This window comes from Macrotis lagotis, chromosome X, assembly GCF_037893015.1.
Source record: "Macrotis lagotis isolate mMagLag1 chromosome X, bilby.v1.9.chrom.fasta, whole genome shotgun sequence".
Taxonomy (NCBI): domain Eukaryota; kingdom Metazoa; phylum Chordata; class Mammalia; order Peramelemorphia; family Peramelidae; genus Macrotis; species Macrotis lagotis.
In genome coordinates, this window is record NC_133666.1 from 641,120,025 (window position 1) to 641,133,554 (window position 13,530).

General features: G+C 34.6%; 1 protein-coding gene across 1 annotated transcript; it reads left to right on the forward strand.

Annotated features, from left to right (window-relative positions):
• The first annotated feature begins 8,055 nt into the window (after positions 1–8,055).
• LOC141497483 (olfactory receptor 1f45-like) lies at positions 8,056–8,997 on the forward strand. Its single transcript, XM_074200135.1, has one exon. It carries the CDS (start codon positions 8,056–8,058, stop codon positions 8,995–8,997), a length of 942 nt encoding a protein of 313 aa, XP_074056236.1.
• Positions 8,998–13,530: the final 4,533 nt, after the last annotated feature.

The window sequence follows — 13,530 nt, forward strand, 5'->3', positions numbered from 1 at the left end:
ATTAAACAGACTTTTGGGGGAAGGAAGTCAATTGTTGATACTTTATGTTTTAAAAATTCTGATGTGAATCCTAAGAACCCAGGTTTAGAAGGATTCGCAAGTGAATTCTGCCAAACATTGAAAAGATCAATTCATTCCAATATTGTGGGAAAATGACATAAAAGTATGAGATTAAACAGACCTACGCGGGACAGTTACTAATTGAAGATACTTTTATGTTTTAAAAACTCTGATATGAGTTCTACGTACCCAGGTTGGACCAAGAGTACCAGGCTTTGAAATCTATTATACTTGTGACTTATGTAACCTTAGACAATTCCTTAAATTCACTAGGGCTCAGTTTCCAAAATTATATAATGATCAATAACATTCTTTTAAACAACAAATTGGTGATCCTATTAGCCTATGCTTTCAGCACTCAGAATCTGTGCCTTGGGAGGAGAAGGTGGTCACCTTTCCCCCAAAATAGTGTGTCCTGCTTACCTAGCTGAGAGCAATCAATTGGAATTAGTTGTGTTTAATTATAATTAAATGTAAAAGGTGTCAAAGTTAACTAGTCCTTTAAGGGTTCTTGCATATGACTGGGGGAGACAATGAGATTTAGAGAACAGATCACTGATCCTGAGATTAGGTAGCATGGTTTAAAAGGTACTTTCTGACTGTTTCACCTTAAGCACAACTCTTAAATTAAAATTCAGTTTCTACAATTAATGAGTAAATTGGTCTAAAGAGATGGTCTCTAAGGTCCCTTCCAGTCTAGATCTGTGATCATGCATAGACTGTGTTCCAAAAGAGACTTTCACATGAAGCTGCCATACATTCTTTATTCTTTGTCTTACATTCTTCTCAAAACTGATGTCCTAGAATCTCTGTTCTAAGTCCAAAATCAGTTATACCTTTCCATGCTTTAAGAAATAAAATCCCTTTCTTGAAAGAGATCTAGAAACACCAGGAGCTCTAGATATTGCTGAGAGAGTAGTGTGGTGAAAATAAATTTAAAAATTTAAATCATCTTCTTGCCCAAGAAAGCAGAGTCCAAAGTTGAATAGAGACCAAATAATTACCTAATGTTTATCTCTAACAAGAGCCTCAGGGAACTGGTTCCCTGGGTCCAGGCCTCCTTGTAAAATACTTACGTGCCCATACTTTATCCCTAGGGAACAGAATAGACTCCTGCTCTCATGCATATTACCTCCTAGAAGAGTCCAAAGTCTAGCTTGCTACCTATTTGAAACTTATCTGTCACTGGAGGTCAAGAGAAAGCAACAGCTTGGTTCTTCAAGAACAGAAGAGAAGGCAAAGGCCAAACACCCAAGTAAGTGTATAGGTAGAAGGCACTTTCTAATCATGTGAAGGTCAGTATCACACAAAGGAATGCTGTGAATTTGTCTAAGAAACTTACTATTTAAAGGAATTTGAGAAAGCAGAACGTCAGTACTGGATTATATATATATATATATATATATATATATATATATATATATATATATATATATATATATATATATACAGAGAGAGAGAGAGAGAGAGAGAGAGTTGGAACATAGGAATTAGCATTTCAAAGACAAAAAATACTTAAATTATGAATAGACTAGAAGAAACTTCAAAATTATAAAATGTTCAAGCTCTAAAGATTTTTAGAACATTAAAGGTCAGAGCTTGCATAGAGTTGAAAATAATCTGCTAGTTGGTTCCGAGTTAACATGGACATGAAAATAGAACTTAATCTCTTGCTTTAACTTAATTGCCTCATTTGTAAAATGAGCCACTGGGTTCTGAGGCTAAATAATTACAAAAATCACGGGATTCAGAACTAGGAGGAACCTTGAAGCAAAACAAGGTCAGAAGATTTCTAACAAGATAAAATGAAATATTCAGAAGGGGTAGTGAACAGAGCTGTCAAACCTTCATGGCAGGAGGTACATAGTTCATAACTCTCACAAGTACTATGAGAGTCAAATTAAAATGAAATTGGGAAATATTTCACAAAACAAATAAAATGTAATAATAAATAAGAACATTACAATTTGAAAATGTCTTTTTGCCGCCTACAGAAATCTTTATGGACCAATTTCTACTTGAGCGTACTAGCACCATTTTAGAGATGTAAGACCCTTTAGAAAAACCGAATGCCAAGGACTTAAAATAAGAAAACAGAAAATGTTAGAATTGGAAAACTTATTGGAAATGCATGGTACCTTATACAGTAGACTATCAGGCATGAAATCAATCTAAATAATTACTTGGGAATACTCAGATACCAGATACAAAAGCTGATCCAGTTCACAAAATCTATTAGTTGAAAATCTGAGGTTAAAATCTTAGTCTCTTGAATCCTATTTAAATACTCTTTCACCTACACAGTGATGACTTTGTTTCTCAAACCTTAAAATTTATAGAGGAATTGAATTTCCAGACAGGGATATAGAAAATGTCGTTTGAAAAATCTCCTGTTATACTCCCCAAAGAAGCATCCTTATTCAGCAACATGATTACCTTCCTTGAGTCAGTTAGCTTAAAGGAACGGAACAATGAAGTACTTTTCCCTATCCCACTCAAAGTAACAGGTTATGTTTGGCAGGGTCTAATGAACAGAATATTGGATATGGAATTGCAAACACTTGGGGCCAATTTCAGTATAAAACCATAGGCTTAGTTCACCTATATTTTAAGAAAGCATTTGCAAAGTCTCTCATTCAAATGACTGTAGATAGCAAGGGGAAATGTGTACTAGATGTTAGTATAATAAAATAGTCCTCCTAAGGATATAGTAAGTTTCCTGTCTCTGAAGGCCTTCAAGTAAAGATCACCATTTAGGAGAATATTAGAGAGAATTTCTACTGAAGTGGTGATGATGAACTATACTTTTGAAATTGATACTAAGACTTGAAGAAATTCAGGAAAACATGAAGGTGGAGATGGAGAAGGAATGAATGGCCTATGGAAAATCAGTGAAAATGCCCAGAATAAGAGGATAATTCTCATAAAAGGAAAAGCAAATGTCACTGGTACACAAAATGGAAAGCAAAGGAAAGAAAATTGTAAGAAGACTAGAAAAGTAGGAGGGAACTGGATTATGGAGAGCATTGAAAATCAATCAGAGGATTTTATATTTATCCTGGAAATAGCTGGAAGTCATTAGAGTTGGGGTTTTTTTGTTGACTTCTTTTTTAAATATAGAGATGATATGGTCAGTCTGGCACTTTAGGAAGAGCCATTTGATAGCTGAGTAGAGAATGAATGTAGTAAGGAAAACCAATCAGCAGCTTTTTGCAATAATACAGGGGGTGAAATGATGAAGCAGGATGAGGCAGTGTCATAGGGAAGAAGTAGATATATAAGAGAGATTGACAGGACTTGCCAAAAAAAATGATTTTAGATGGGTTGGGATAAGCTGAGAGGGTGAGAGGTGAGGCCTTGGAGGAATGTTGTTGTGCCTTAGACAGTAATAAAGAAATTAGAAAAAAAGTGGGTTTTGGCAAATGGAAGAAGAAAATGAGTTCTGTATTGGACTTGCTGAGTTTAAGATATCTGCCCTCAGACTGTTACTAGTTAAGTGTCTGTGGGCATGTCATTTAACCCTGTTTACCCTCATCTGTAAAATGAGCTTGAGAAGGAAATGGCAAAACTTCTCCAGTATCTTTGTCAACAAAATACAAAGAGTTCAGGAAGAGTCAGACACAATTGAACCAACTAAACAACAAATAAGAGGATATCCAATTCAGTATGTCCTGTTGAAAGTTGGATATAAGAGATAAGAAATCAGGAAAAAGCTGAGGGTTGGATGTGAGAATTTCAGAAGCATCTGCAAAGTAATAATAAATGAATGCATCTTGTTCCCCACATGTTTCTTTTATTTCCTCATCCAAATGTAATTTTAATTATATAGAGCTATTGACCATTTATTTATTTGTCTTTTGTCCTTTTGCATAAGGTAGACCATAATAAAGTCATTTTAATCTTGATCTCTTCCCAACAAGTTTCAATGCTACAATTTAAAATGTATATCCGGGGGCAGCTAGGTGGTGCAGTGGATAGAGCACTGGCCCTGGAGTCAGGAGTACCTGAGTTCAAATCTAATCTCAGACACTTAATAATTACCTAGTTGTGTGACCTTAGGCAAGTCACTTAACCCCATTTGCCTTGCAAAAAAACCCTAAAAAAAATGAAAAGAAAGAAAAAAATAAAATGCATATCCTATTGCAATGATCTCTACTTCATCTTGCTATTCAGCTATACTTTGTATATTTTGTAGATATATGAAGTCATAGTCTTGACTATGGGTTCTCTTTGAAGATATTCTTCCCCATGAGTTATTGGTTCTCCTCTGCTCTTATTCTTCCTGGCCTATATTTTCAGTTCTAGTAGTGGCTCATACAATTTCAATAAAATGCAAAACAATAAAAAAAAGTTTCTACAAGATCTTTATTTAAAAGCAAAGAATGACTATTCAACTATAATATATATGTTGTCATACTTCTCCATATGTGTTCAAGTGCTCTGCTTTCTCACTTCTCAATGGACAGAGCACTGGTCTTGAAGTGAGGGGGACCAGAGTTTGAATCACGTCTCAGTCACTTGACACTAACTGTGTGACCTTGGACAAGTCACTTAAACCTGATTGGCTCACATCCAGGACAGTCTTCTGATTCTGGTAACTGGCCCACATGGCTCTGGAGAAGAAAGTGAGACTGGTGATTTAGAACCGTACCTCCTCATTCAAATTCAATTCATGTGCTTGTCATGGCATCATCTCACTGTAGTCATGACTTTCTTTGAAAATGAAGAGCAAACATCATCACCATTCCTAAACCATTCAACAATGCCCCACATCAGTAATATATTCATAATGTTGAAATGCGTCAACCCAATTTTTAATCTCAAAAACAATATTTACAACCAAAGTTCCAAGATTTCAAAGTTTCCATATTGAGTGTTTTATATACTAGTGTTAGTCATATGTTGGCACACATTTTGGTGTTTCTGTCATTCATCACTTCTGATCTTTTCCAAGGGAGAGTTTCTTATTTCAAAGGAAAAAAAAACACAAGTGATTATTGCCATTAAAGACTTATAACCTCAAATTATGTGGGGTCTTTTCTAATACAGAAACAGTTGAATCTGCATGAAACTTGGTGCTTGCTGGCATACTTAACAATTTCATAAATCTGTTTAAAATAGTATCATGCTATCAGGTGCTGGAGAAATCTTTTGTTTCTTTGCCAAACAATGTCTGATATTGTCTCCAGATCCAAATCTTCTCATCCAGTAAAAACGATTACAATATAACATGGTTCTGTGGATAAAACATCTATCAAAAAACCAAGCAAATGATTCCATATTCATAATAATAAAATTTTGATGGCAAAATAATGGAGATTACTGACTGAATCTTAAACTCCTCTGGTTACTAAAGCATGTTAAATATTGTTAAATGTTGTTAAATCAATCATTTCTGTATATGTAGATTAAATGCAAATTAAATCCTTCTATAACTTCATTGAGTGGAGCTATTATTTAAAAAAAAATCCTCTAAGCAATCCAATAAGGAGATTCACAATTCAAATTAAATTTGATCCTTAAACAGTAGACATACAATCCAGCACCACTAAACCATCTCCAACCCATCTTTCCAGATGGAACCCTATTTTTTTTAGTTTTTGCAAGGCAATGGGGTTAAGTGCCTTGCCCAAGACCACACAGCTAGATAATTATTAAGTGTCTGAGGCCGGATTTGGACTCAGGTACTCCTGACTCCAGAGCCAGTGTTCTATCCACTGCACAACCTAGCCACCCCAGTAACCCTGTATTTTGATGAATAAAAATATTTAAGTAAAATAAAGCTACTCATAAATTAGGATGATGACTCATGCATTGTTACCTAGAATCTTTAAAAAATGCAGTTTTATACAATGTAAGACTGATGCAAGATTCCTTGTTTATATTACATCATTGTCTATTAGCTTTGATATTTTCTCTGATATTTCCACTATCCAACATGTCTTTAAGATGTACCTTAACTGATTTTATTTTTTTATATTTTCATTGGTTTTACTTTTTCAAATACATGTTATTAAAGTTTTTTAGCATTCATCCATATGCCTATGTATATTTCTAAGTTGCAAAATTTACTTCTATGCTGCATTCTCACCACCACCACCACCACCCCCACAGTGATGAACAATCAGGTGGATATTGTACAAAAATATTTGTGTTAAGCATGTTTACAGATTAGTCATTTTCAGTAAGGGAATTAGGATTAAGGGAAAGAAATAATTGAGAATGTTTTTTTTAAAGTGAATGTAGGGGGAGGCTAGGTGGCGAAGTGGATAAAGCACTGGCCCTGGAGTCAGGAGTACCTGGGTTCAAATCCGGCCTCAGACGATAATTACCTAGCTGTGTGGCCTTGGGCAAGCCACTTAAACCCATTTGCCTTGCAAAAACCTAAAAAAAAAGCCCCAAAAAAGTGAATGTAGTGTTCTTCAGATTCTGAAGCATTTTGTTTTGTTTGGGTTTCTTTTGCTTTCTCTGGATGGGAATAGCATTGGCCTTAACTGATCTAATATGGTTGGCCTAGCTCTCTAAATTGATGAGAGCAGCTGCATCCATCAGGGTCAATAATCTCACAATCTCAGAATGTTGTTGTTAATGTGTACATTGTTCTCTTGCTTCTGTACCCTTCATTCAACATCAGGTCCTATAATTGCTTCCATGATTCTCTAGAGTCTGTCCATTTATGTTTTCTTATAGACAAAATAGTATTCCATAACATTCATATACCATAACTTGTTTAAACATTCTCCAATTGATGGAGATTCCCTAAATTTCTAATTCTTTGCCACTCCAAAAAAGAGTTGCTATGAATATTTTGGAGCATGTGAGACTTTCTTACTTTTTGTGATTTCTTCTGGCTATAGGCCTAGATTTAGAATTTCTGGGTCAAAGGACATGAACAGTTTTATTACTTTTTTGGGTATAATTCCATATTACTCTCCAGAATGGTTGGATCACTTCACAACTCCACCAGCAATGCCTCAATGTACCAATCCTCCACAACCTCTCCAACATTAATCATTTTCCCTTATTCTTACCTTAGCCAATATGAGAGGTGTGAGGTGATACCTCACAGTTGTTTTAATTTGCATTTCTCTAATCAATAAAATGATTTGGAACATTTTTCATAAGATTATATATAGCTTTAATTTTTTCATCTGAAAATTGTCTAACATATCCTTTCATCATTTATCAATTGGGGAATGACTTGCAACCTTATAAATTTAATGCAATTCTCTACATATTTTAGAAATGAGGTCTTTATCAGAACTTACATTTGTGAAAATTGTTTCTCAGCTTTCTGCTTTCCTTCTAATTTTGACAGCATTGATTTTATTAGTACAAAACCTTTTTAATTTACTGTAGTCAAAATCATTAACTTTGCACTTTATAATATATTCTATTTCTTGTTTGTCATAAGTTTGTCCCATTATCATAGATCAGATAAATAGAGTATTTCTTGGTCTAATAGTTTATCTATGATGTCACCCTTTATATCTGAATCCTGTACCCATTTTGACCTTATTTTGGGATAGGGTGTGAGATGTAGGTGTATGCCTAGTTTTTGCCATAGTATTTCTGGTTTTCCTAACAATTTTTGTCAAATAGCAAGTTCCTATCCCAGAAGCTAATGTCTTTGGGTTTTTCAAACAGTAGATTACTGTAGTAATTTGCTACTTTTTCTTTTGAACCTATCCTAATCCACTAATCCATTATTCTATATTTTAACCAGTGCCAGGAAGTTTTGATGACTGCTGCTTTATATTAGTTTTAGATCTGGTAGAGCTAGGTCACCTTCCTTTATATTTTTTTCATCAGTTCCCTTGCTATTCTTAGCCTTTCGTTGCTCCAGATGAATTTTGTTACTCTTTTTCTAGTTCAGTAAAATAATTATTTGGTAGTGTGATTGGTATGGCAACTGTTTTTAATTTTTAAAATATTTTAAATCACATTATTTTAAATTTTTATTTCATTTTTTTCCACGTCTTTCCCAATAGATACATGGAAGGGGAAAATCATTCAAGAGTCTCTGAGTTCATTCTACTGGGCCTTTCAGACCAGTCAGAGCAGGAGAGGCTCATGTTCATTGCATTCCTGATTATGTATCTGATCACAGTTCTGGGGAACTTGTTCATCATTCTGGCCATTAAGACTAATTCACGTCTCCACACTCCCATGTACTTTTTCCTTACCAATTTGTCCCTGATCGACATCTGCTTCACCTCCACCACTATCCCCAAGATGCTGGTTAATTATATATCTGGGAATAAAGCAATTCTTTACATCAGTTGCATGGCACAAGCATTCTTCTTCAGTTACTTTGCAGGATTAGACAGTATAGTACTTGCCTCCATGGCCTATGATCGCTATATGGCTATTTGTGCCCCATTACACTATACCGCAGTCATGACCCCAAGGGTCTGTGCCCTTCTGGTAGCAGTGTGTTGGCTTTGGGGTGGTGTTAATGCCCTTACACATAGTATTCTGCTGACCAAGCTTTCATTCTGTGGGCACACTGCAATCCCACATTTCTTCTGTGACCTCAATGTCATGATAAGATTGGCCTGTTCTGATACCTTCATCAATAACTTAATGATCTACATAGTGGGAGGACTGACAGCTGTAATTCCATTCATCGGCATTCTGATCTCCTATATTCACATTTTTGCTGCTGTGTTGAGAATCCCATCAGTTCAGGGGAAATGGAGAGCTTTTTCCACCTGTGGTTCCCATCTAATTGTGGTCTGTCTCTTCTATGGTTCGATCATTGGAGTATACTTCAGTCCCACATCTACACACACAGCAAAACAGGACACAGTATCAGCTGTAATGTACACTGTGGTTACTCCTATGATGAACCCTTTCATCTACAGCCTAAGGAACAAAGACATGAAACGAGCCCTGAGGATGCTTCTCACCAGGAAGTCAGTTCTGTCTTTGTGACTATGAGAAAAAATACTGGGCTTACACTGCTGTTTCACTGCAGTGAAAAAAGGTTTTCAACACAAGTATTCTCTAGTCTAAGAGTCAAACTGTACACCCCTGAACTGCTCAAGAGGGAATGGTATGTGATGGACAGAGAGTAGAACCAGTTGTCAGAATGCATGGTTCTAGTTTTGTTACCTCTTCCTGGTTACGTAAACCTGTCTTCAGTTTACTTATTTATAAAATAAAAGAACAACTAGTAAGGTGGTGCTTCATGTTATTGTTCAGTTCTTCAGTTATGTCTGACTCTTTGTAGCTCGATTTGGGTTCTTCTTTGCAAAATTACTGGAATCATTTCCATTTCCTATGAATTTAAGCAGAAGAAGTTCAAATGACTTGCCTAGGTTCACAACTGGATCAGATTTGAACTTAGGTCTTCCTGACTCCAGGCTTGTGATTATGTGATTATTATGTGATTATGTGATTATTGCCACCTAGCTGCTAGAATTAGACCAAAAAATAACCAAGTTATTTTAGAACTACAAAATGAATAAAAATAACAAGAAAAAATATTTCTTAATTTTTAAAATAAATGCAGAAATAAAGGAACCCTAGTGACTTATTAGTGAAGTTATGAATTAATTTAAGCTTTCCGTAAAGCAATATGAAACCATGCAAGTAGAGTAAATGAAGAATCTTTGACCCAATATTTCCAAAGCTAACATTAAAAATTAAGGGATTAACCTTCATTTACAACAAAATACTGATAATAGTATATAAAATAACTGCCATTGAAGAGTAGAAAAGACCTGAAAACAAAAATAGATCACCATCAATCAGGAAATCTCTAAACAAGCAACTCTTTAAAAAATATTACAAATTATAATCAACCACATAAAAGATTACTCTATGCCACAAATAAGAAATGAAATGAAAACCAATACAAATATGAGGTTGTATCTCATACCCAATGAATTTAAAATGACAACAAAAATGTGAATAGTGAGCATTAGAGGTACTATGAAAAGAAAGGTACTCATTGTACATTGATGGTACTATGAATTGATTCAATACTATGAATTGATTCAACCATACTGGAAAGTACTTTGTTGTATTCAAGAATGAGAGGCAACATGTACAAACAGATAAAGATAGGAAGTGAAAAATTATATGGGAGGAAATGACAAAAAGGTCAATTTGAGTGTACTGAAGTTACTGAATGAGAATCGTGTGCAATAAAATCAGAAAAGCAAATTGGAGTCAGCTTGTGAAGGGCTTTCAAACCCAAATCACTAAGGGATCATTGGGAAAAGAGCCATATGATAAGATCTGGGATTTGAGATTATCACTTTGGCATGCATGTGTAAAATTGATTGGAGAGGGAAAAAATTTGAGACAAGATACCAAATTTATGATGGTCATCATAAAAGTTCAATATATTTTTATGATTGTCCTGTACCAGAGTAGTAGTTACCTCCAGTAACATTCAGCTGCACATAGGTAGTAGAGTGAAAAGTAATTGCTGAGATTAATTCAGAACTGGGCAATGTACTTGTCCCCAAACTACATTTTCCTCTTTTGTACATAACAGGAATTAGTTCATGGTTTGTTGGATTTGACACTATTATGGAATAGAATATAACCAATATCTCTTTCCTAAACCACATGTACTTTCTTTGGAATAAACTGGCAAATCTTCATTAAACTCATTGGTTGGACTGTATCAGACATTATTTATGATCTTGAATCAGGGAACTCAAAATTCTTCAGAAGGAACTTTTTTCCTCATAGTCTATAAGAAAATTTGTAGAAATAGCTTTACCCCTTCTCTTTTGGCATATTTTCCAAACTTTTCTCTGCCTTGAATTTCCAACACAACATAGTAAGAATTTTTCACATTCCCCCTGCCCACACTCAATAGTAGCTTGTAGCAAGTGTAAATAAAAGTCTGATGGAGAGCTTCCTTAAGTCACAACCCTAACCCCTTTTGGATTACTGTCAGTATGCATTCAAGTAAAGTTTTTAGGAACGTCAGATGGGTCTGCTTCCATTTACAAGTGATAGAAGGGCACTTTAAACACACATGGAAATACACACACACACACACACACACACACACACACACACACACACACACACACTTCAAATAAAGTGTACCCTGTGACTGCTTTCTAGAGATCCTGATGAGTCAAGGGTTTAAATTTTATCATGATGAAAAGCAGTATTTTGGGTAAACTGAAACTCAGTTGTTATAATGAAAGAGTGATTCTTGCCACTCGGACTTGTTCTTCCTGCCAGATATGTATCACAAGAATATGTCTCTTGAGTTGTCAGGAAGTTTGGGAAATGGGTGCAGATACAAGCTGAGACCTCATACCTTTCCAAATAAACCATGAGTGAACTGTTTCCTTTGGCACAAGAACTGGTGAACTAGAGAAAGGTAGATGTCATTGCACCCTTCCTTGGCAATTACTTAATAGTAGCTGACAGGCAGAGTCAGTAGCAGCAGAGGCAGACAGGTTGAAAGGGAAGAATTGGGGTGGGGGGAGAATGTTAAAAATAAATAATAACTGTGGGAGGAAAAGCACACAGGGATTTGATAGAACAAAAGAAGGAAATCAGAAATAGCTTCCTGAACAATATCTGCTGCCCAGACTGCCAGGGATTCAGAAGATAGAGAGCTGATACTCTGCAAAAGAACTCTATTGATAGCTTCTGAAAAAATTAAAATTTGCATGGACCATGATCAGTGAAAAAAATCCATATTAACTGGCGGCATCTCCTGAAATCCACCAAAAGTATAAACTGCAAGGAAAATCAGAGGTTTACATATAGTAATGGAAGCAGCAATATGAAAAAGAAATCCCTAAACATCTCTCTACACCATGACAGAAATTTCACAAACCTCAGTAAAGGAATATTCAGTGAAAGGATTATTATTTTCTCAGTTTTCTGATATGAGTTCAAAATTAGATTTGGGGTCAAAGGATATAGTTTCAAATTCTACCTCTTAATCTTATTAGTTAACATGGCCTTTGACAGTTTCTAAATCTATAAAATGAGAAGATGAGACTAAATGATGATAAAAGTCCCTTTCAATTCTATATCTATGATACTATGAACTTGTGTTTTCAGTCTTCTAAATCCATGTGCTTGTGAAGGAGCCTAGGTGGGGTTAGATTCCCTCTGTTCCCATCCTTCTTATCTTACATCACCCAAACATCATCTATCATTAAATCCTCCTTCACCTCTGTCTTACACAACTCCTCTACCATTCCAGTAATACTATTCCAGCCCATTTTCTCCAGCAGACTACTGTTATATTATTCCAACACTTTAATTAATTATATTTAAAAATAAAAGCATATAACAAGTATAAAAATGAAAAGGATGAATTTGCCACCAATGAAGAATAAATTAAAGTAATAATTAGGAGTATTTTGTCCAAGTGGTATGCCAATAAACCTAATAACCTAAGTAAAGCTTTTAAATATAAATTGCCTAGAAAAACAGAAGAGAAACAAAAATCTTTAAAAATCCCACTTTAGGAAACAAAAATGCAAACGGCCATCAATAAACTCTCATAATAAAAAATTTCCACATGTAGAAGGATTCATAAGTGAATTCTACCAAATATTTAAATTATAATTCATAACAATACTATTTTAACTGTGAAAAGTATACAAAGAAGGAGTCTTTTATGACACATATATGGTGCTGATACCCAAATCAGGAAGAACCAACATTGAAAAAGAAAATTATTGATCAATTTCGCTAATAAATATTGATGCAAAATAATTAAATAAAATATTAGCAAAGAAATTATAGCAATTTATCACCTATGACAGGCTGGATTTATACCCAAAATGCAGAGCTGAATAAGTATTAGGAAAACTATTAGAATAATTAACCATATCACTAATAAACCAGCAGAAATCATATAATTATCTCAATAGATATAGAAAAAGCTTTTGACAAAAATACAACATTCATTCCTATAAAGACTAAAGATCATAGAAATAAATGGAATTTCCTTTGAAATGATGAATAGTATCTACCTAAAACTGTTAGCAAGCATTAAATTTGATGGTGATAAGTTAGAAATCTTCCCAATAAGATCAAGGGGAAAACAGAAATCCCCCAAATCATCACCATTAGTCAATATTGAACTAGAAATATTAGGTTTAGCAAGAAGAGACAAAAGAAATTGAAGAAATTAGTGAGGAAACAGTGAAGAAATAAAGTTATCACTCTTATGGAGAGGATATGTTGGTTTACTTAGAGAATCCTAGAGAATCAGCTAAAAGGCTTCTTAAACTAATTAACAATACTATCAAAGTCATAGAATAAAATATAAAACTACATAAATCGTTAGCATATCTTTATATTACCTCTCAAAAACCCCCAAACAACGAGAGATATAAACATTCTATTTAAAAGAACTGTAGATTATATGAAATACTTGGAAGTCTTAACTGCCTAGCAAACCCAGAAACTAAACAAATTCAAAACACTTTTCACACAATAAGATCATATCTAAATAACTGGAAA